This window comes from Lampris incognitus, chromosome 3, assembly GCF_029633865.1.
Source record: "Lampris incognitus isolate fLamInc1 chromosome 3, fLamInc1.hap2, whole genome shotgun sequence".
NCBI classification, from domain to species: Eukaryota; Metazoa; Chordata; class Actinopteri; order Lampriformes; family Lampridae; genus Lampris; species Lampris incognitus.
In genome coordinates, this window is record NC_079213.1 from 77,941,840 (window position 1) to 77,966,491 (window position 24,652).

General features: G+C 44.6%; 1 protein-coding gene across 1 annotated transcript in view; it reads right to left on the reverse strand.

Moving 5' to 3' along the window:
• Positions 1-10,663: 10,663 nt before the first annotated feature.
• herc2 (HECT and RLD domain containing E3 ubiquitin protein ligase 2) overlaps positions 10,664-24,652 on the reverse strand; it is a 130,451-nt gene continuing 116,462 nt past the window's right edge. Inside the window, exons 88-91 of the mRNA XM_056275683.1 lie at positions 14,698-14,888; positions 14,469-14,574; positions 11,735-11,947; positions 10,664-11,602 (exon numbers count right to left, since the gene is read on the reverse strand). Of these exons, the coding sequence (XP_056131658.1) occupies positions 11,330-11,602; positions 11,735-11,947; positions 14,469-14,574; positions 14,698-14,888 (783 nt within the window). The 3' untranslated portion in view covers positions 10,664-11,329. The remainder of the gene's footprint in view (positions 11,603-11,734; positions 11,948-14,468; positions 14,575-14,697; positions 14,889-24,652) is intronic.

The window sequence follows — 24,652 nt, forward strand, 5'->3', positions numbered from 1 at the left end:
CCGTAATCACATTTCATCTTTTTTTTTTATTTCATTACTGGTAACTGCAAACAGCAGGTAGGTACACAAGGTAAGTGAACGCTGTAAATATTTCTTTTCAAAACATAGCAGGTATAGTACAGGTTGGTGTAAAATTATCTTTTTTTTAACATTCATAAGTCAAGGATTTGTCTTGGTTTGATCGTGCGACCTGACCTCGTGGTGTAACCAGGCTGTGTGTCTGGTTGTCGCTGATTGTTCGTGTCTGGAGGTTCAGCATGCTCTTGCTGATGGGCTTGTGTGTTGTTGTTAGCGCTGGTAACAGTCTGCTGTGAAGTGTGTGTGTGTGTAGTGTGAGTGTTCACTCTGCTTTGTCGCAGGTGTTGACGGTTGCGTTGGTAGATCTGACCTTCTTTGGTTTGGATGTGGTAGCTCCTCTCTGTGTTCGCTGGTCTTTCCACAGTTGCAGGTCTCCAGGATCCATCCTCCTGCCGGAAGCGGATTGGTGTGCCTGCGGGCAGGTGGGGCAGAGGTTTGGCTGTTCGGTTGTAGTATGCCTGCTGGCGCTGTTGACATACCTCTCTCCTTTTGTGAACATCCTCCTGACTGGCGATCTGTGGCTGCAGGTGTTTTGCTGTTGATGGGAGAATGGACCGCAGCCTCCGACTCATCAGTAGCTGTGCCGGTGATTTCAGGTTGTCCACCGGTGTGTTGCGATACTCCAGCAAGCTCATGTAGGGGTCTTTGTTCTCAGCTTTGGCTTTGTCCAGGATGCGTTTGGCCGTCTGGACAGTCTTCTCGGAGAGGCCGTTGCTCTGTGGGTAGTGGGGGCTTGTGGTGGTGTGTGAGAAACCCCATGTCTGTGAGAAGTTGCGGAACTCACCAGAGCTGTAGCACGGACCGTTGTCGCTGATGATAGTCTCGGGGATTCCGTGTCGAGCCATTGCTGCTTTCAGCTTCATGATGACGGCAGATGAGGTGCAGCTGTAAAGTCTTTCTAGCTCGAAGAATCTGGAGTAGTAGTCCACAGTGACTATGAAGTCCTGTGAGTTCCATGTGAATAGGTCTGTGCCTATCACTTGCCACGGCCGCTCGGGTATGGCGTGTGACATCATTGGTTCCTTTGCATTTGCGCTGCGCCGTTCTTGGCATATGCTGCAGTCTGCTACCGCATCCTCGATCTGTTTCCCCATGCCAGGCCAGAACAGTAAGTCTCTTGCTCGGCATTTGCTTTTTTCCACGCCAAGGTGGCTGGCATGGATGCGCTGTATCATGTCCTTGCGAAGCTTTTGGGGGACAATGATTCTCTCACCTTTGAACAGGATACCGTCCATTTCTGAGATTTCTGCTCTGTGGTTCCAGTATTCCTGGATGCTGGGCGGGCACTTTTTCTTTGTGTCTGGCCAGCCAGTGAGTGTGGCTCGTCTGAGTGCGGTGAGCTGTGGATCTTGCGCTGTTTCCTGCTTGATTTCTGTGAGTCTTGTGTCGCTCACAGGGATGTTGCTGAGGACTGTGTGCACTTGGGCCTCCATCCCTTCCTGTAGGTCACTGTCGTGGTGTTCTATTGACTTGCGTGACAGTGTGTCGGCCACCGGTATGTCCTTACCGGGGCGGTGGATGATTTGGATGTCGTATTTTTGGAGCGCCAGGATCATCCGTTGCAGCCGGGGTGGTGCTGCTGCCAGTGGCTTTTTTAGTATTGCCTCCAGAGGCTTGTGGTCTGACTCCACAATCACTTTTCGTCCATACATGTACTCGTGGAACCTCTTGCAGCCGAAGACCACAGCGTAGAGCTCCTTCTCTATCTGTGCGTAGTTTTCTTCAGTGCTGTTGAGTGACTTGGACGCATAGGCAATTGGTTTGCCATCTTGGAGCATGACAGCCCCAAGGCCACTTTTGGATGCATCCACTTGGAGTCGCAGCTCTTTCTGCGGGTCGAAATATGAGAGTACTGGACCTGGGTGCTGTGTAATGAGATTCTTCATCTCTTGGAACGCCTTGTCGTGGACTGCATCCCACACAAACTCACTGTCCTGTTTCAGAAGCTGTCTGAGGGGTGAGTTTATCTGTGAGAGGTGTGGAGCAAATCTGGCGAGGTAGTTGATCATGCCGAGGACTGTCTCCAGCTCTGCTTTGTTCTGTGGGGGTTGCATGTCCTTGACCGCCTTCACCTTGTGTGGGTCTGGTTTGATGCCTTCGTGTGAGAGCGTGTGGCCGAAGTAGCTTACCTCGGACACGCATATGTGACACTTGTCGGGGTTGAGCCTCACCCCTCGCTCCCTTGTGCGCTTCAGCATCGCTCTGAGACGCTGGTCATGTTCCTCTTTAGTCTTGCCGAACACTAGTATGTCGTCCACTATGGCCGTCACACCGTCCAATCCTTCATATGTTTCATCCACGCGTCTCTGGAACTCGTCTTGAGCGGACACGATTCCGAATGGCAGTCTGAGGAAACGATACCTGCCAAACACTGTGTTAAATGTCGTCAACATTGAGGATTCAGTGCTCAGTTTGATGGCCCAATAGCCTGACCGCGCGTCTAACACGCTAAAGTACTCAGCTCCAGCAAGCTTTGTGGTGGCGTCCTCCAGCGTGGGGAGGGGGTAGTGAGGTCGTTGTATCACTTTGTTAAGAGCTCTGGGGTCTAAACACACTCTAAGTTTGCCTGTCTTTGGCTTCTCAACAATGACGAGTGCGTTCACCCATTCTGTGGGTTCTGTTACCTTACAGATTATGCCGCCTTTCTCCATGCTGTCAAGCTCATCCCTCAGTTTGCTGCGTAGGGCGATGGGGATTCTGCGTGGCGGGCAGACGACCGGCGTTGCATCTGGTGTGACGCGGAAGGTGCACTCGCCTGGGAACTCTCCTATTCCTTGGAAAACATCTGCATACTCATCCATTATGCTCTGTGATGTGACATTGTTTTCCTCGCTCACAGCCATCACTATTTTTACCAAGTTTAGGTCACGGCATGTTTTCATTGCCATGACTGGTGGGGCGTTTGTGTCAATGACGTAAAAGTCCAGCATAATTGCATTGTCTCTGTACTTACATTTGAGTTTGCATGTGCCTTTCACGCTCAGCGCGCCTCCTCCATATTCAGTGAGTCTGTGTATTGCTGGTTTCAGTGTCACATTTTTGAACAGCGCCTGGAACAGGTTGGTGGGAATAGTATTGGCCTGTGCCCCAGTGTCTAGTTTAAACTTTACCTTCTGTGGAGGTGTGCCAATTCCAACCTCTACGTAAGCCTGCTCGTTGCTTTTTCCGTTGTTCTCTATTGAGATGCAGTCTATGTACAGCTCTGTCTGTTCTCCCACAGCGGTGCTCTCCACTGTAATGTTGTCGAAGTACAGTTCTTCCTGCTCTCTGTCAGTGGTGTACTCTTCTGGGTTCTCTCCGACGGCATGTACTGTGCCGCGGTAGTACTTTGTCTGTCCCTGGGAGCTAGACTTGCATACTTTAGCAAAATGATTGAGCTTCTTGCATTTAATGCATTGTTTACCCTTAGCTGGGCAAGTGGCTTTAGCGCCGTGTAGCCCTCCACAATAGCTACACGCCCTGGCGGCGGTGCTAACGTCCCTTTGTCTGAAGTTAGCGTTAGCTGCTTTGGGTGCGTTCGGTTTGTAAGTCTTTCTGCCTATTGCGTGCACCGTTTCATGTGTGCTGCCCTGGCCCATAAACGTTAGCTGTTGCTTTGCTAGCTCGTGTGAGCGGGCTACATCTATGGCTTTTTCTAGCGTTAGCTCAGCTCCCTGGCTAAGTAGCTTTTCTCTCACTCTGGGTGAGTTGGTGGCAAACACGATGCGGTCCCTGACCATCTCGTCGGCATTTGGGTAGCCACAGTCTTTGACTAGGAGCTTTAGCTCAGTTACAAATCGTTCGAAGGATTCACTCTCTCCCTGCATCTTTTCATGAAATTTATATCTGGCATAAATCGGGTTTGCTTTGGGGGTGATGTACTCAGTGTACTTATCGTAGTACGTTTCTAGCTTCTTGGCTTGTTCTCCGCTGAGTGTCCAAGTGTTGTGCACATCGCGCCCTTTTTCCCCTATCCAGAGCAGGAGGTAGCTGCATTTCTCCTCTTCATTCTTCCCGCGCAGGGGGCCCGTGAACATTAGCTCCGTTGTTTGTCGAAATCGTCTCCATGCTTCAGGTAAGTTCGCCGATTCCCAGTCCATCCGTGGAGCTGGAACGCCGTACGAATCCATATTGGGTATTTAAACTCCGCTACTCTGACACCATGTAATGATCTGTGCCCTCTGGCTATGTTAACTTATAACATTAATGAAGCAAGGACGACTTCTCTCGTGCTGGGTGTTTATTCACCGACCGGATTCCGACTGACGTTGTTACGTACATCACGTGACTTTGTTGTGGCGCTACGGAAAGCCGTAAGGGACATTAGCAAATCAAATATTACTAGCAAATATTACACAGTCCTCCCAGCACTTAACGGCAATCACTGTATTGCCGTTTGTGCCGGGGGACGTGGACCCGATCCTTCGGGTGGGTCAATTTCTGGCGCAATTTCAACACGTGGCCTTCCTTACCTGTAGCGGAGGGAAACTGTTCAGCACTGCAGAGGATTGCGCAGACGCGCTGAATCGCTCGTGTCGTGGGACATCCGTAGGATTATCCACGAAAAATTGTGCATAACTTTTCGTTCAATATCACACGAACCGTTTCATGAGAATATTGTAACGTGTATGGATAAGTAGCCACATTGGTCATCGACTGGTTAACGTTGTCGCTTGCGGAGTGGGAGACGCAGGTTCGTGTCCAGGCTGTGGCGAGGGTTCCGAATTCGCTACAATGCGTTAAAATAACACGCGGCTCCTAGCCGAGAAGAGTACAGATAACTCTTGTCTGAATGAGTGATAACGAACCGCCCGACGCCAAGCCGGGTGTGTTAAAATTGTGCATAAAAACAAAATGGTGTGTTGAAATTTTGCATTAAAACGAAGCGTAGTATTGAAATTTGCGTTAAAACAAATTGGAGGTGGTTAAAATTTTGCGTCAAAACAAAGCGGAGTGTGATAAAATAACATAAAGCGGAGAGTGTTAAAATTGTGTCAAAACAAAGCGGAGTGTATTTAAACAATGTTGAGTGTGTTAAAATGCTGCTTTAAAACAACGGAGTGCGTTAAAATAAAGCAGAATGCGTTAAAATTTTGGGTTAAAATTTAAGCGGGGCGTGTAAAATGAAGCATGCTCACTGCGCTTGCTACTTGAGTCTGTGTGGTTGTGGTTTAATTTAGAACGGTTTGTTATGTATGCACACATCGACAGTGCTGCATTTGATTTGGTGCTGTTCTATTGTGCTGGGATCGATTGGTGATGCCTGCGGGCTCTGGGTTGTTTGATCGGGTCTGCCTTTGATGCTGTGTCAGTCTAAATAAAGAATGCCACGGAGAGGTTGTGTCGAGCGACAGCGCTGCGTCCTGACGTGATTTCTAAATACAATACTGTTGTGCATTAATTTAGAACTGATTCAAACTTGAGCAGAACTACGTGTGCGTCATACGGGTTTGACGCACACACTCGAACCAATCAGACTCGTATTCTTTGTTACCATGGTATAAATCATTTTACATGGTCGGTCCACTCGATGTTGCCCGTTGAATTGAGGGCTTATTTACATACAGTGGTGCTTGAAAGTTTGTGAACCCTTAAGAATCTTCTATATTTCTGCATAAATGTGACCTAATACCATCATCAGATTGTCACACAAGTCCTAAAAGTAGATAAAGAGAACCCAATTAAACAAATGAGACAAAAATATTGTACTTCGTCATTTATTTATTAAGGAAAATGATCCAATATTACATATCTGTGAGTGGCAAAAGTATGTGAACCTCTAGGATTAGCAGTTAATTTGAAGGTAAAATTAAGAGTCAGGTGTTTTCAATCAATGGGATGACAATCAGGTGAGTGGGCACCCTATTTTATTTAATGAACAGGGATCTATCAAAGTCTGATCTTCACAACACATGTTTGTGGAAGAGTATCATGGCAAGAACAAAGGAGATTTCTGAGGACCTCAGAAAAAGCGTTGTTGATGCTCATCAGGCTGGAAAAGGTTACAAAACCATCTCTAAAGAGTTTGAACTCCATCAATCCACAGTCAGATAGATTGTGTACAAATGGAGGAAATTCAAGACCATTGTTACCCTCCCCAGGAGTGGTCGACCATCAAAGATCACTCCAAGAGCAAGGCGTGTAATAGTCGGCCAGGTCACAAAGGAACCCAGGGTAACTTCTAAGCAACTAAAGGCCTCTCTCACATTGGTTAATGTTAATGTTCATGTTCATGAGTCCACCATCAGCAGAACACTGAACAACAATGGTGTGCATGGCAGGGTTGCAAGGAGAAAGCCACTGCTCTCCAAAAACAACATTGCTGCCTGTCTGCAGTTTGATAAAGATCAAGTGGACAAGCCAGAAAGCTATTGGAAAAATGTTTTGTGGATGGATAAGACCAAAACAGAACTTTTTGGTTTAAATGAGAAGTGTTATGTTTGTAGAAAGGAAAACACTGCATTAGAGCATAAGAACCTTATCCCATCTGTGAAACATGGTGGTGGTAGTATCATGGTTTGGGCCTGTTTCGCTGCATCTGGGCCAGGGCGGCTTGCCATCATTGATTGAACAAAGAATTCTGAATTATACCAGCGAATTCCTAAGGAAAATGTCAGGACATCTGTCCGTGAACTGAATCTCAAGAGAGCATGGGTTATGCAGCAAGACAACGACCCTAAGCACACAACTTTTTCTACCAAAGAATGGTTGAAGAAAAATAAAGTTAATGTTTTGGAATGGCCAAGTCAAAATCCTGACCTTAATCTGATTGAAATGTTGTGGAAGGACCTGAAGCAAGCAGTTCATGTGAGGAAACCCACAAACATCCCAGAGTTGAAGCTGTTCTGTACGGAGGAATGGGTTAAAATTCCTCCAAGCCAATGAGCAGGACTGATCAACAGTTACCAGAAACGTTTAGTTGCAGTTATTGCTGAAGGGGGGGTCACACCAGATACTGAAAGCAAAGGTTCCCATACTTGCATAAGAGATACGGAACAAGATAAAAAGAAATTAAATAAGAGTTTCTTTTAAAAATGTAAAGATAACAAATGGAATGAAAAAGTGCAAGCTCAAAATGAAAGTCAAGCTATACAGAGAAGATTTCTGTGAGGCACAAATGCACACTGGTCTTGTGAGCTGGGGTGCCAGAGATGCTGGCTTGTGCACAACAAATGAAGAAATAATAGCAAGTCGGGGGCTAAAAAAGACAAAACAAAAAATACTACTTTAAATCATAGTTTTCAAATAAAGGTCCATCTTGACCTCCACTGATCCCCCCCCCCACTTGTCCCCCCACTGATCACTCATTTATAAGAAGTAATATTAGATTGAACAACTATCAAGTAGCAGGTTACCCTTCAACTTAAATTCACATAGTTATTATGATTTATGGATGGACTTGATGCCGTACAAAGTGCTCATATTTAAAATCTCACTGGACTGCACTGGATCACAAGGGGCTGAGAGATGGTGCTCAGGGACGGGGGAGACAAAGAGGCAGACAGTTCGGAGGGAGAGCAGGCAGGGTCCTCCTGCAGCAGCATGTGACTGCATGTGGGAGGTAGATGGAAAAAACACGGTCCATTGTGCGCAGCAGTAAAAATGCCATTCAGTTTACACTGGTCTTGCTGTGTGCTGTAAATGATCAAAGTAACCACCAGCCTTATACATGTTTCAGACTTTATTCTGTTTATTAGAAACCATGCCATGGTTTTAAAAGTTTGGTCGATGAACGAGCCATGTTTAAATTGACAGTGTAAATTTGTAATTTGTGATATTGGGCTATACAAATAAAACTGACTTGACTTGACTTGGAATATGTGGTGCCTCCATTAGAAACCACATCTCACTGTTAAATCTCGAACAACTGCTTGATTTCAATAATCTGCTTGGTAGGGAGCGGAACGTGTCATACCTGACACGTTCCGAGTATGCACAAATCCTGGAGGAACTCGTGATTACAAGTGAACTTTTCTGCCTTTAATTCTTGGAAATGTGAAGGTCGTATTATGGTGAGGCAGGCAGTGAGACTGAAGACGGACCACTCCCACTGCACATGACTACCAGAATTTCATACAGTCTGACAATGACCTAAGGTTACAACTGTCAAACAGAAAGCGCTGGCATATGTATGTATGTGTTGTTGCACATAAACACAAATTGTGAATTTGGTATTTGGAAAAAAATCTGTAATATGTAACAGAAACAACAGGACAACTCCAATATTGCTCAACTTTCACGTGATACACATGGTGTATAAAAGTAATACATTGCTAAACTGTGTGCTACCTAATCATAGTGAAGACACTCAAAATAAATGTCTATTGAGTCTCTTTTCATGTAAGTGACCAACTGACATTATGGTCCATAGTAACCTAAATAACAGTTATCTGGAGATGAATGACTGTTTATTACGTTGCATTCTCCTCCTTCTCAGCCTGGGGCCTTGACTACATTTGAGAGCACCTGACCACCGCTAGCATAATGTACTTTGTGATTATTACTGAAGAAAAAGCTAAGTCTGCAAAGAATGCTAATGATTTTTAAGCCAAATTAAGCAATCATAAAAAGTTTTTTCCTTCCTTCCTTCTGGTGTCCAAAAGCAAAACTTTGAAACATGTGGGGCCGTGCATGGTTTTACATGGTACATAGGAGTGAGTAGAAAAAGGCAGACACTCCCTACGGAGGGATTATTGCAGGCAGGAAGACAAAGAGGAATGTAAAGTGAAGCTTCTGCACGAGAGGAAAATGAGCTAAGTGATATGGGTCTTAGGAGTCCACATTTTTTCCCAGCACGTGAAGGGGGCCAAAGCCACACAGTCATGATGGTGAAGCAAGGCTTAAAACAGTAGACCTCTGAGGTAATTATGGGAGATTTCTTTAATCTCATAGAGGTGGAGGCTGACAGGAATGTCTAACATCGGGTCATAAGTCCCCCCTCGCCATGCCGCCCGCCATCTGTGTATCACACTGCAATCCCACTACATTATGTGAGAAGCATTTTAAGATTTTTTTATATATATATATATACAAAAAGCAACACCAGATTCAAGTCCAAATCAAGCATGGCCAGATGAAAGAGGAGAGATTGTCTCAAACATGAATAAAGCTCTGACCTAATGCAGAAAATTCAACAGCATGGTTTTTAAGCAGTGAGGAAACCAGCTCCTATTGCATTAAAACAGCAATGTTAATCCAGGCTACAATCACTGATGGGGACAAAAGGACTTAAGGGTATTGTTCAAAACAATTTTCAGATATATTTTAAATATTCAATTTTTAAACCACAAAAAAAACTTTGTTGCTGATGAGATGGCCATTACTTGATCCACCCCTCTCATTTTCTCCATTATAAAGTATATAATTTAAGATGAAATACTACTACTACTACTTTCGGCTGCTCCCGTTAGGGGCCGCCACAGCGGATCATCCATTTCCATCTCTTCTTGTCCTCTGCATCTTCCTCTGTCACACCAGCCACCTGCATGTTCTCTCACCGCATCCATAAACCTCCTCTTTGGCCATCCTCTTTTCCTCTCCCCTGGCAGCTCCATATTCAGGATCCTTCTCCCAATATACCCAGCATTCATAATTTAAGATAAGATTTACTTTAGTAATCCCCATGGGGAAATTCAATCTCTGCATTTCATCATCATCATCATCATCATTGGTAGTCACTCGAAGCGATTATGACCGTCCTCTCTGTTGGGTTGTCTACTTATGGGTCTTCGGATGGCTATAGAGGCTGATCTGCGATCCACATACTTTAGTGCAGTGTGGACAAGGCAAAGTGGTGGTGGTTGGTGGTTGAGCCTTTTTCTCTCTCTCCTTGTGGTGCTGTCGCTTTTTCTCTGCGGCAGTTCCATTTCATGATGTGCAGCTCCTTCTTGCATGGATTTCTTCCAGGAGTGCCTATCCAGTGCAATGTGTTCCCAGTTGCTCAATGTGATGTCGAATTTCTTCAGACTGGTCTTGATATTTTCCTTGAAACATTTCTTTTGCCCGCTGGCCTTCATGGAGCTGGGAGTACAGGATCTGTTTGGGGAGACACCTGTTGGACATGTGGATGACATTGCCTGTCCATTGGAGTTGGTGTTGCATTATTGTGGTGGTGATGCTAGTCATATTGGCTTCTTCCAGAATGCTGATGTTGGTGCGTCTGTCCTTTCAGCTGATCCTCACGATCTTTCGTAAGGATCTTTGGTGGTATTGTTCCAGGGCTCTCAGGTGCCTGCTGTAGGCGTTCCATGACTCTGCTCCATATAGCAGGGTGGGGAGAACAGCAGCTCTGTAGACCAGGAGTTTTGTTTGGGCCTTTAGCTCTCAGTCTTCAAAGACTCTTTTCCTGAGTATTGACCTCTGCATGTCTTTTGATGGTGGGAGGAAACCCCCACAGACATGGGGAGAACATGCAAACGCCACACAGAAAGGACCTGGGGCGGCCTGGGGTACGAACCCAGTGCTAACCACTGGGTCACCGTGCTGCTCCATAAGACTATTTTATGAAATATTGAAGTACCCAGTAATGTGGCTGAATAAATGTACTCTATAAATATCTGAGATAAATAAACCATACAGCATTTTAACATATAACAAAAGCAGACTCTGTCTTTTTAACTTAAATTTATTAACAGAAATGTATTAACATTTAATATGTAGGAATGGGACCTTTTGTGGATACATGGCACAATCATATTATATACATTCTTCATGGAGACAGTGCACAAACATGGTTGGGGAGGAGCATAAGTACAGGAATCTTAAAATGACCCTTGGGTGGGCTTTGATTGATGTGAGCCAGGTGAGAAACACTGACCTTTAAGTTAAAAAGGATCTTATAAAGAAACATCGCTATTATCAAGAAAGAAAACATTAATACCACTGATCTGTTACGTTTCATTTCTATATACAATCTAGGGACATGTAATCCACAAAAACCAATGAAAGAAATCTACCACAGTGCTAGGCTAGAGCCTTGTTTTGTTTTTTAAGCTCTTCAATATACATAATTTCCATGAAACACGACATCCATGTGTGCAGGTCATATCGGCACCCTTTTTATAGAAACTAAATAAGATCAAACTTTCTTCAGCTTATAATGCTTTCAAATCTAATTGCACATTTTCCCCCCACTTAGGTTTTTAGTCTTAGTAGAACGAATGCAATGTGTGAATGTGTATTAATAGGTGAGATTAACGCAGTCTTTAAATTGCAGCTTCTTCACTGCAACCAGTCGCAGGTTTTTTCAGTCAACATTTTAAAGGGGCAGAGTTCAGTGTCCTGTCAAGTAGTCCTGGGTGGAGTCCGAAGCGAAGGAGTCTGCATCCTCATTATCAGAATCTTCACTGCTGTCGTCGGCGGCTGGCTCCCCAGACAGAGCAATGCGGGCATAGTCATCTGTATCGATAGACTTGCAGAAGTGAATAGCGTACTTAAGTTTCTCCTCCAAAACCTGCTTGCAGGAGTACCTGGGCAGCTTGAGCAGAAAGAAACATGTGTAGGACTCTGGAAGGAAGTGGTCTGGGGGGTTATACTTATCCAGGACCTACACACAGGGGAGAATGGAGTTTTGAGTTAAATCCGCATTCATGTATGCCATTAGAACATCAACAAAACAAATAGTTAACAGTTCCAATCATGGACCTCAGTGTAGGCTAGTAAAATGTAAATTTCTCACCTGAACAACAAAATCCCGACCACGGAAGTCAGCGATGGTCCGGGGCAGACGTGTACGGCCCCAGACAAACCTGAGGAAGAGAGACCTCTCTGTGTTGGAAAATGACTCCATCACCTCCCAGAACCAATGGATGAGTGGCGCCGTGGGCTCCACTCCTTTATAAGTGGCCACTGATTTGAGGAGGTGGAGAGGGATGTCAGGGCTTCCACAGACCTAAAGTGGGGGGGGGGGGGGTGAAATTCACTGTGGGTTAGTGACTAATGCACAATGCAGAGGACAGAGCATGTGATGAAAACAGGTCACTAACATGGTACTAACAATGTGTTCCATATGGGAACTGAAGGTGCAGGGTAACCAAAGCTGCCCATTGGCTCACTAGCTGCTTGATGGGTAGGTAGCTAAGATGGGAGCCTCAATTACATGAGCAACCATGAGACACACAAATTGTAGTTCATTATATAGAGAAAGGTTCAAGTACAAAACTATATTTTCAAGTGCCAATAAGAACAGATTAAAGAACTATACTTGTCAGAAAAAAGGCCTCTCATCACAAAGAATGTAAAGAAATTTAATGAAAGAAAGCCACTTTATTTTTGTCATTGCACAGGTTACAACGAAATGTGTTCTCTGCATTTAACCCGTTCTATTGTATAGGAGCAGTATGCAGCTGCAGCACCCAGGGACCAACTCCAGTTCTTCTTTCCATTGCCTTGGTCAGGGGCACAGACAGGAATATTAACCCTAAGGGCCCAAACACACCAAACCAACTAGCGGCAACAAAAGCTGACTGTTGTGCTGCCTCACGTCACCTGCCGCCTGGGCCAAAAAGTAGCACTTAAACACACCGCAAAGACTACAGTCAATGGCCGACTAGCATGTACGTTATGCACTGAGTCACGAAGCTGAACAGCCAATCAGTGATCTCGCTACCTGACGGGCTCCACCGATTCAACATGCTGAATCGGCCGAAAAGCTGCCGACAGGGGTCCAACTAGTGCCGACGGTGCAGAACACACCACAAAAGCTAGGGTCACAGACGCTCACTGACAGCCTGACATTGGCCGATGGGTGTGTCAGAGCCCTAACATGCATGTCTTTTTGATGGTGGGAGGAAACCGGAGCACCCAGAGGGAATCCATAGACACAGGAAGAACATGCAAACTCCACACAGAAAGGACCTGGGATGGCCTGGGGTTCAAACCCAGGACCTTCTTGCTGTGAGGCAACAGTGCTAACCACTGGGCCAACGTGCCGTTGTGCTATTTTATCTTGTGGTGTACACCAACCTAGATTGTAACCATCTCTGCTCACCAGTTGCTTATTAGCTTAACTCAGGGGTCAGGAACCTTTTTGACTGGGAGAGCCATAAAAGCCAAATATTTCTAAATATATTTCACTGAGAGCCATATAGTATTTTTAACGTATAATAAATTAAATATGTCTTACTTTTAATGCGACTTCTGGTGCTGCATGGTGCGTATCGAGGTGCCGCTTTATATTTGACCGTTTCATCGATGCAATTTTATCATTGCATATTAGACATACCGCAGATCCTGCTCTCTCCACAAATGCAAATTCCTCTGTCCACGCAGCCTGGAATGCACGGTAATCATCGTCTTTTTTTCTTTCCGCCATCTTTTCCGTTACAAGGGTTGAAGCGGATAAACTAGTTGGCTATCTGATAAAATTGATTTCTTCACCTTTACAATGACCCGGACATGCTCGCGAGCCATTGGTTCCCGACCCGACCCACGGGTGACCCGTGACCCGTGAAATTTATCTTCAAAACTAATTTCTGTTTACTTTAAAATGACACAGTAGTATTAAGAAATATCACAAGTATTTTAAAATCAGTTCCAAACTAATTTTTTTTTTCAACTCAAAATTGTCTGGGAGCCATATGCCGTCACCGGAAGAGCCATATATGGCTCGCGAGCCATAGGTTCCCGACCGCTGGCTTAACTGATGGATCATCAGTTAAGCTAATAAGCAACTGGTAAGCAGATTTTTTTTTAAAACACGATCAATACAACTCAAGTCACTACCAAATGAAAAGTTAAGATGAGCCAAGTTGGGGTCCGTGGTGGTGTAGCGGTCTAAGTATCGACTTTGTGTCGATGCCGTTGCCCACTGGGACCGGGGTCCGCACCCCGGTCTCATCAGATCTGACTATGGCCGGACTCGATGAAGCAGCAATAATTGGCAATGCTGTCTTCAGGAGGGGGCGGAGTCGGCTTGTGTTCGTCACATGAATGCATCTCTGTGTGTGTCGGAAAAAGCAGTGAGTCGGCCTGGATTCGCCTTGTCACGGAAGTGGCGAGGCGTTTCCTTCGAGACTGACAGCCGGAGAGATGCAGTTGGCGAACGCATACAGTATGAGGGTGGGTGTTTGAACTAAGAATAGGGAGCGATTGGCCACTAAATTGGGAGAAGAAGGGGGAAATAAATAGAAAAAAAAAAAGAGGAGCCAAGTTCCCATGAAACAGTGGAAATAGTCACAAGTAAGAGATTGGTCCTTATTTGTATTGAATAGAACCTGGGTGGTACAGTGTGGTAAATTTTTAGATGTTCATTCTTCAATGAAAAAAATTCTAAAGAAATCAGACAGAGAAAGCAGTATTACTTCAAAAATCGCACCCATCGTTGCCTGTTTGCTTTTATCAAATAAACTATAATGTAGATAGAAGGCAACCAGAGAGGCTGCGATGATGTAGACTTTGCCTCCCCTATTTACCATGGTTTCCAGTTCATAGCCGGTGAAGAGGGAGAGCAGAGGAACAGGCACCACGCGAGCCATTCCCTCCCGCACTGCAGACACCTGCTCGTCAAACTCATGGAGCCTGCAGGGCACAAAAGCTTAGCAGGGTGAGATGGAGGGACATGTACATACACCAGTGAATAACAAACACAAACACACTAATATTTGAAAATTAATGACCAAAAAAACCGGCTGGTTCTCTCACCTGTAGTTTATTGCTAGGCGTACATATTCGGCCCGGTTCTCCAGGGTAATGTGGGAGTATTTGGAGCTGAGTTGGATGTCCTGGCCACTAGCATTAGGCACTGTGAAGGGCAGTGTCATGGCCTCAAACTCCTCAGCTGTGGCCTCATTGTCCCTGATGTACATCAGCCCAGGGATGAAATCCTTATCAACCTGCAAGGAATGAAGAGATGAGCATTATGTACTTAACACATGTATCTCTGCACTACTTGTTATTGCAAGCATATCAATCATCACGATTTTACACAGTATTTGTATGCTTACTTGCATGTACATGTGTTTTACAAACTCATGTGCCTGCTCCATTATTCTCCAAACTTATAAGGGTGGTGATGTGCTCTTGGCAAGTCTTGTGCCAAAATAGCTTCTCATCTAACCTTTCTAATGTCTCAAGGCAAAACCCCAAAACAAGAGCAGCATTGTGAGTAAGTGGCTTCTTCCCGCACGGAAATCCTCCTGAAATTGTTTCAGAGGCTCATGATTACAACGTGAAGGCAGAAGCAAATGCACATCTTCTATCGAAGAATAGCTTGTGTTGAAGTTCATAACCACATTCACTGAAACAAATGGATATATTCATACTGAAGAACCGGTAGAAGCTAAAGAAAGTCTTTTAATACTATATCCTTACTTAAATTTAAAAAAAAAATCATACTGTACCTCTAGGAATCAGTACCAAATCATGGCGCTTGTTAATTAGCACTGAACTGATGGGTATAAGTTGTAATCTTGGTAAGAATGTAGAGAAATGTATTAACTATATAATACTAGTTTATATAACTGATCTTAAGGGCTACAATTCTTACAAAAAGCCATGCAAAAAGATATACATTCCTTTTACTTCATGAAACGCATATGGAAGACAGAATTATTCTATCCAGAGAGAATTATGATATTCTAGATGACCTTTCAGATGGTTATAAGTGTGTAATGTGCAAGTAATATTATACAACCAAAGGTCCCTTATCTTGTTCACTGTATGTCTTGACGAAATAATGACATTTTTTTTGATGCACCGCCCAAATGAAATCCATCGCGAGTATTTCAGCAGTGAGGACATATACATAAAAAACCAATAACCTTATTACTGGGGGTAACATGTTAAAGGCAATGTTCTAATTAAAGGGTTTACATGGTTTGAAATAACCAGATTTTTTTGGAAAAACCTGGTTACACATCAATTCCTTGACTTATTGGTTAGTGGTAAGGCAGCTCCTCCAGTACTTTTTCTGGTCAATGCCTGATTGTTGCAGTGACAGACCTCAAGCAAGCATGTCTGATTATTTTCAATACCTGTCTTTCTGTTCATGTCGATTTCACACACACGCACACACATTATTCTAGAGCACCTTAACACAAGCATCACCATTTGTGTGCTTTACACAAATAAAAACAGAAAAGGAACAAAAAGAACACTGAATTAGTTGCCCTGTGTACAAAATGTGCTTTATAAATAAACTTGCTTGCTTGCTCACCTTATCCTCAAAATCAATAGTGTTTTGAAGGTGATGTTCATTACTGCCTACCAGCGGGTTAAGTGTAGATGCCACAGTACACCTGTCGCCATCTTACAAGGCTGTGATTGCAACTATTCCCCAATCCTCTGTGAATTGTACACATGGCCATTGTAACTTTGGTTAATGGCCACGTCTATCTGCATATGAAACCAATCGTTGGTTTCGCTCATTATGCAACTGTACAGTTTATAAGGGTGGGGATACCTTTTTCATTTTATAAAATTTTATAAGCTTTTAATAAACAAATAGGAACAATCACATATAAAATATAATTAAAAGAGTACAACGCACATAAAATGTACTTTGAAATACTAATTAAAAAAGTAATATAATTAAAAGACAGGTACTATAAAAAGAAAAGACAAAGTACAAAAAAATTGAATAAAAACATAGCCACTTCCCTACCGGGAATGACTAGAGCGCTACTTCCATCTACTTCCAGGGACATCTTGAGGGACATCATTATGGAGAAGGATGAAACAATGGTCTCTTACGATGTTAGGTCTCTCTTCATGTAAATTCTTGTTGATGAAGCAGTGGAGATGGTCCGTATGAAATTACAGGACGACCCCACCCTTAGCAATAGTACCACCCTTAACATTGACCAAGCCTATCTGCTTCTGAAGCTGTCTTCAGTCCATGCCCTTCACATATAGGGCCAGTACAGAGGTATGGGTGTGCTGTGGGTTCCCCTGTTTCACCTATACTGGCCAACTTGTATATGGAGGAAGTGGAAAAGAAGGCTCTGATGTCCTATCCAAGGACACCACCTAGCCATTGGTTCAGATTTGTGGATGACACCTGGGTTAAAATTAAATCTCAGGATGTATCACATTTAACTGACCCCATTAACTCTGTGGACAACCACATCACGTTCCCCAGGGAGGATGTGAAAATAATAGGGTTTGCCTTCTTAGACTGAAATTGCAGTTGGTGATGGGGGACATTTAATTGCTGATGTTTACCATAAACCAACACATATTGATCAGTACTTAAGGTTTGACTCTCATCATCTACTGGAGCACAAACTAGGAGTCATCAGGACGCTGTACCATCGAGCTGGCAATGCCCTCACCGACACAGCAGCCGGGGAAGGGGAGAAATCCCACATTAAACAGGACCTGGTTAAGTGTAGTTATCCTAACTGGGCATTTGTCAAAGCCAGGAAGATGCCAAAACAGTGCACCAGCTGATCAAAGAGAGGAGAAGGACAACAGCTGTCTAAGTGTAAACCAGTGGTGATTCCGTATGTGGCAGGAGTGTCTGTAGAGTTGAGATGTGTATTTTCCAAACATCACATCTCAATTGCTTTCAAATCCCAAACCACGCTGTGCCAGAAGTTGGTGCACCTCAAGGATCGGGTCCCTGGCACAAACAGAGCAATATAGTGTACGCTGTTAAGTGCCAGGAGGATTGCCGTGACTTGTACATTGGAGAAACCAAACAGACGCTGGCCAAGAGGATGGCACAACGCACAAGAGCTAACACGTCAGGCCAGGACTCCACAGTCTACACCCATCTACAGGCCAGTGGCCATTTTTTCAGGGATAAGGATGTGCACATCCTTGAAAGGGAGGAACGCTGGTTTGAACGGGGAGTCAAAGAGGTTCTCTATGTGACGAGGGAATGACCATCCCTGAACCGAAGGGATGGTCATTCATGTAAGAGTACATCTGTCATCATCTTACAATTCTTTAATTGCAACTATTCCCCAATCTCACCTCATCTCATCTTTAGCTGCTTTTCCGGGGTCGGGTCGCAGTGGCATCAAGCTAAGTAGGGCACTCCACACGTCCCTCTCCCCAACAACGCCCTCCAGCTCCTCCTGGGGAATCTCAAGGCGTTCCCAGGCCAGATTGGACATGTAGTCCCTCCAGCGAGTTCTGGGTCTACCCCGGGGTCTCCTCCCAGTTGGCCGTGCCCGGTAAACCTCCAAAGGTAGGTGCCCAGGAGGCATCCTAATCAGATGCCCGAACCATCTCAACTGGCTCCTTTCAATGTAGTCCATGGGCCAGACGATATTTCGGTACACTCAAGGTGGCAAAACTTACTTATAATTTTTGAAAGGATCCATGTCTGTAGATGATATTTTGGTATGATAACCATTCCTGAGCGGCAGCTGTATCACAGTTATCAGCTCATGAAGTTAACCACCCGCTAAACTAAATTGCATTTTAGACGCTGGTGCATATCCTGGTTTAGCCTCATGGTCAGGACATTTTTCAATGTTCTATAATATTGTCTTTGGTATCATTTTAAAGGGGACCTTCTTAGCTTTCATTCAAGCCCTGTTGTGGATATTTCTCACAAATATAGAGGTCACTTGAGCTCTTCAACCCGTCAATAACACACATCTTTCTGCAATTTTCGCCTAAACTATATACTTTCTTTTAGCCCTGTGGCATCTAGGAATATCAGGGACACAAAACACAAAAACTGGAATACTCACAGGACTGTAAAGATTCAGGAAATGTATAATATACCCATACTATTTCATTGTGTGAGGTGATTGTGAGCCTTAAATGAGAACTAGACCAAAGCCAGTTAGGTCACAAACTGGTCTCTATACATTTGTTTAAATACACAATCAAAACACATGATAAAAAGGAATACCATAGTGAGTGGGGTAATGAACTATTTTAATATTTTAAACAACATTGACATTTACATATACTTAGTCAATGATACATGTAATCCCATATCATTAGTGGGTATATGTAATGGTAATGGGTAGGGTAATGGGTATATGTGAATATGGTTACATTATTGTTATCAAGCTCTGGGTAACCAAGTCCAGAATCAACATCCTGTGCATCAATAGACTACTACCACAGTAATACCATCAGAATCATCACACTGTCATTCATCAAACTGCTCGTTTCTCTCATCATCTGACTCCCCAAGTTCAAAGTCCAGTTCTGGACCATCCTGCTGTTTTTGGTTACTGCAGGTCTGTAACCTGCACATGTCTGTGGATGGAAGTCCATTTGACAGGCACATGCAGCTTGGCATTTTGCATGAATGCACACACTTGCATGTTAGCATTTCCAAGACCACATCTGGTGCAGGTGGGGAGCGCATCCAGTAAATGGCCAGCTTGCCTTCATCGTCTGTCCATCCATACTCAGTAGGGCTTGGCACCACAGGGTTAGCCTGCAGACAGCACTTCCATATTGCTGCCTGATAGTTGGCTCGTTGAACATGCATAAAGAGACAGTCTCTACATGGTGGCAGCTGGCTGGACTCAACCTCTCCCCTTTTGGTGCAGAAGAGCTGGTAACGCAGTTTGTTCACCTCAGCAGTGCTGCTATTAGCAACATACATCCGACAGGTGAACTGCTCAATTTTCTGGAACAGCTCATCACTCACATTCCATGTCTGTCCCAGTTGACTAAAAGTCTCTTGGCAGGAAGTGTGCTTTCTCACTATCTTCAGGGCATTCAGCTTCCCTCGACCAGCGAATGCACTGACAGTGTCGCAGCCTGTGAAGGCATGTAAGCCAATTAGGCTGCCACAGATGCTGTCTCCAAGTGAACTTGCCAGTTTGGTGATGTCGACAAACCGTGTGCGGTTCTGAGTCCCACACTTCTGGTAGATGGGACAGGTGATGTCCTTCTGGAAGCCAAGACAAAGCACCATGACATCAGTGTCCTCAGCTGTGATGATAACTGACTTTGAGCCCGCATTTGCTGCATGCAATGCATGCAGGAGCAGACGGGTGTCAGCTTCTTCATGTGTGGAGTGCAGTTCTGCTGCTTCCTCACACCCATCTTCTGTCAACTTGTAGCAGGTTTCCTCACAGGTCATGTACAACACCTTGCCATGCAGCATAGCTCTGTATCGTGGGAGTTTCCACTCTTCCACCAGAAACTTGATGAGACTGGTCTTGTTGGAGGAACTGCACAGAAATTTTCTCCACTGCTGGACGTGGTGTCCCCCTGCAAGATTCTTGTACTGGAGAGTGATGTCTCCACCCCGGTTCAGTCGTTCAGCATCTTTGATCGAAGTCTGGTGATAGACATCAAAAACAACATCAATCCTCCCACTCTGTGCTCCCTCATGGAGGACCTGAGTCAAGGCTGACTCTGCCACCTGTGCAAAGGTTTTGTTGTTGCCATTCATTTTTTGGACCAGGCTCATCCCATCAATGATGGAAGTAGATGGGATTGGGATGTCTTCTGCAGGAGATACATTCTTTTCAAGCTCTCTGGCAAGTGCAGCCTTGTTTGTTTTTCGTAAGGACCCATCAGCATTTGCCAGTGCCCATGGTAGTGGGCCCAATGGGTAGGCAAGGACATCCTTCAGATTCACCTTCCTGCTTTCAGCCACCAGGATCATGTGACTGAAAAGGTTTCTATCTGCCTTCAGAACCACGTCCTGTACTTTCTTTCCATGAGCTTGTTTTGTGCTGACATTGGAGAATGTTTTCAGACTTTGCTTGGTCATCTTGTCGTGGAATTTCACAGGTGGTGGGTCTGCATCTAACCTTGTTTGCTGGAATGCTTGGTAGGCCTCTTCTCCTTTCTCAAGAGCTCTCAAGAGATCTATGGTCACATCAGGTGGAGCCATGTTGCCAGTGGAGAGGCTAACCAAATCAATCTCATCAGGGGACATAGGATTGAGCCAGTTATTCTCCATAAGGTCCATGAGAGACTGGACATCTGCTTCATCTCTCTTGATCCTTGGACTCTGTAGATCTGGATGAGACCATTTGCACCTGCCTTGACCTGTCAGGTCTCTCAGCTGTCTGAGGTACATGCTTCTATATTCAGCTGTGAGATAATATTTGGTCACAGCTCCTGGCTTCAAGCTGAATCCCTTTGTCCCTCCAGCTGTTTGGGTGTCTTTGTTCACTGTTTCTTCTATAGCTTGGTCAACAGGGATTCGGCCAAAGGGATTGGTGGAGCCCAGTTGGACTGAGAAGCCTCCTTCCATGAATTCTGTGTACACATCTGGGTGTGTGATGGGCAGCTCAGACATCTGGGCGTAGTAGTAGGGGAGGTAGCGTGCATAATTCATCCTGTCATAAGCAAAGCACCATGGGATCATTGCTCGAATGCTAGCCAAGTGTAGCATCCAGTCTCCCTCTCTGGATGCTCGGATGAGCCCCAACAAGATTTCAACCATGTCCAAATAGGACATCCAGAAGTTCGAGAGGCTGCCGTTTCCACCTCTAAGGAATTCACGGTAGACTTCAAATAGATCCATGATGCGTGTACAAGAGCTGTTCTCGAGGACCTCCTTCAAAGCATGTTGTGAGACTTCTTTCCCAAGGCTGTCAATGGTCTTCAGTGTCTCATTCAGGTGAGCCATGTCATTCCTGTGAGTTTCTTCCAACCAGGACAGGAAACCATTCAAGGTCAGTCGCATGAGAGCCTCATACAGGAGCTTGTGTAGTCGCACTGCCCTGTTGTACTTGCGGCCATCCATAACACCAGCAATTGAGCCTTCTGCAATCATGCCAGACTCAATGCAGAGGTCTTTGAGTCCAGCATCTTGGAAACGCTTTCCTATTATTGCCAGCAGTGTGCAGATGGTGTGGAATACCCCAAGCCTAACGATGATATCATGGAACTTGTCATGGTGTTTCCATGTGATCTCGACAGCCTTCGCATACAGGGCTTGGTCAAAGACACAGACAATCTTCCTCAGGCCTAAGCACTGCATGATGCTCAGTGACTGGTTAAGCACCTCGTTGACAGTAGACATTTGTGTCGCTGGAGCATTGATGGTAGGCAGATAGCCTATATTGTCGGGGATGACCGTCATCTCTCCTCGAGTCAGGATGTTGAAGCCTGTCCAGCTGCTGACTGACTGTTCTTCTTGTTGTGACATGTGTGCTAGGACCCAAAGAAGGTTTTTCTCTCTGGCAAGCTTAGTATTGGCTGCAGTATCGGCATCTGACTTTTTGCTTTGTGGTGGCCCTACCCGTTGTCCAGCATTGTAAGTTGGTAACATTGGTGGGGGTCCATCAATGCTCCTCTTCTTTGTTTTGGGAACAGTGGGCATGGGTTGGACAGGAAGTGGGTTGACTGGCTTTGCTTGCACAGCAATCCCATTGACTCTGTGAGATGTTCCCTCACCACTGACAGTTTCTTCAAGACGGTCGATATTGTCCCAGGCTAAAGTTGTGAATATGCCAGGATGGATGTTAGCTGGAAGGGCAATGCCACTCCCTGATGATGAGAGTTTCTGGAGACACAGGGCAGTGTTGATCTCTTCCATCTGTGAATAGGACACACTGTGACCAAGTCGGTTGAGGATGTTTATCAACTCTACATTTCCTGTCAACGATTTGACACTGAATGGCAGAACAATGTGCTTGGAAGGCTTGGTATTTCCACATGTCACTGCATATACTATGTCATGGCCAAATGACTGCAGAAGGCACTGCACTCTCTGGGATGCATGATCAGGATCATTTGAGCCTGTGAGTAGAGAGTACAGGAAGATAATGAGCGACTCTGGAATGGTAGGACATTCTGCTTCTGGTTTGACTTCAGGCGGCCAGGTTTGAGGAACATCTTGACTTTTAATGTCTGCTCTCAATTTGATGGCTGCTTTGGCTATAACATCTTGTGCACTGACACTTTTCAGGGTCTGCAGCTCCCTTTTGAGAGACTGATTTTCTTTGGCAAGTTCCCTCATGGACAAGTTATCGGGATAGAGGAGGAATTTTCCTTTCTCATCAGGGAATATCTGCAAGGCTCCAGCAAACTCACTCTCCAGGTTTCGCCTTATGTGCTTCTTGGTTGATTCCTTGACTTGGGCAATGCCTTGGGAGTTCATTGAAGCTACCAGTCTAGAAGAGAGATCAGTCATTGTCATCACTTGAGGATTGCCAAAAAGCTCCATCCTGATGAAGAGGAACAGCTCATTGTATGCCTTATTCACAGCAGCTTCATACTGGGCTGCAGCATCATCATCTTCATTGCTGGCAACCTCTCCTTTGGAAACCTCTTCTTTGGTGTAAAGTCTATAGCATGACCTGTGGTAGTGCCCTTCAGCTGCTACAAGGTCTCTACTCACAATGGCAAGGATTCTGCTGTCCCTTTTCTTTGTGGCTGCACTCCTGATCTTTGCATCAGCTCGCAGTTCTCGACACTGCACCAGTACTTCTCTCGTATTCTGTCTCTTGGAATATTTGCTGTTTTTCTGACAAAATATGCACTCTGCATCATAAGCCCTAGATGTACTTGGAGCATGTCGAGTTACTCTCTTAGATTGTTTCTCTTCAGCAGAGACACAACTTTTCTTTTCTTTTGCAAGGAGGCCATCAAGAATTTGCTTCATAGTGAAGATACTGCGACACTTTCTGTGGTAGTAGATTGCTGGAATCTGTCCCTCAGGAATGTCTTTTGCCAGTTTCAAAACTGGTGCATGATTTCGTATCTGAGCTGCCCTGAGCAGAGTTCTCCATGAGTCGACACTTTGTAGTGAAACCAGCTTATCTGTATCATCAGAACAGTGGATAATGCACTCCACCCGTGGGCGCTTTGGTATTGGGTAAAAACTTGCTTGTTCACCAGTGGCCATATTCAGTCAGTTTTCACCTGCCACATACAAACAAATACATGTAACTTAGGTGTATGAACACTACTAAAACAAAGTTTACTTTGCTTCACCAGCGTCATATTACCATTATTTATCTTACATAGCCACAAATAGATACATTACCTAGTTGCTATGCAACAGCTGTATTTTGTCCACATGAGGCCGCTAAAATCAACACAAGATGAAAGTTCCTCATAGCCACTTTAACTAATCATATCAACATATACATTAAAAGAACATGCTAACATTATGGGAAATTAGCTTACAATCTTCTCCAGAGTGAGACAAGAAGATAGATACCAGTTTCCTCTATATGTGTTTAGTAGAAAGCTATCTGGCTGCACGTTAGCCTAGCTTAGCACAATGAATGGAAGTACACAGTACTGGTTATCCTTGGTTGTTGGCCAACTAAGAACTGTCCCAGAGTTTAAGCTAGGCTAATCAGTACCAGGGGTGTTGAAATGCTATATTTGTAAAAATCTGGGCAAATACACAATCGTGAGAGGCACAGAAACAGGTTTCCTGAAAGAAAATGAAATGGCTGCTCATTTGGAAAGGTTATCATGTATTATTTTACTTCTGTTAGTGTACCAAATAAAATGGCACCAGTGAAGTTGTGTCACCTTGGGTGATATCGATATCTGGTCTGACCCATGGACTAACTGGCTTTGGTCTAGTTAGTTTCTTAGTAATAATGCCCTTCTAATTTAAGGTTCACAATCACCTCACACAATGAAATAGTATGGGTATATTATACATTTCCTGAATCTTTACAGTCCTGTGAGTATTCCAGTTTTTGTGTTTTGTGTCCCTGATATTCCTAGATGCCACAGGGCTAAAAGAAAG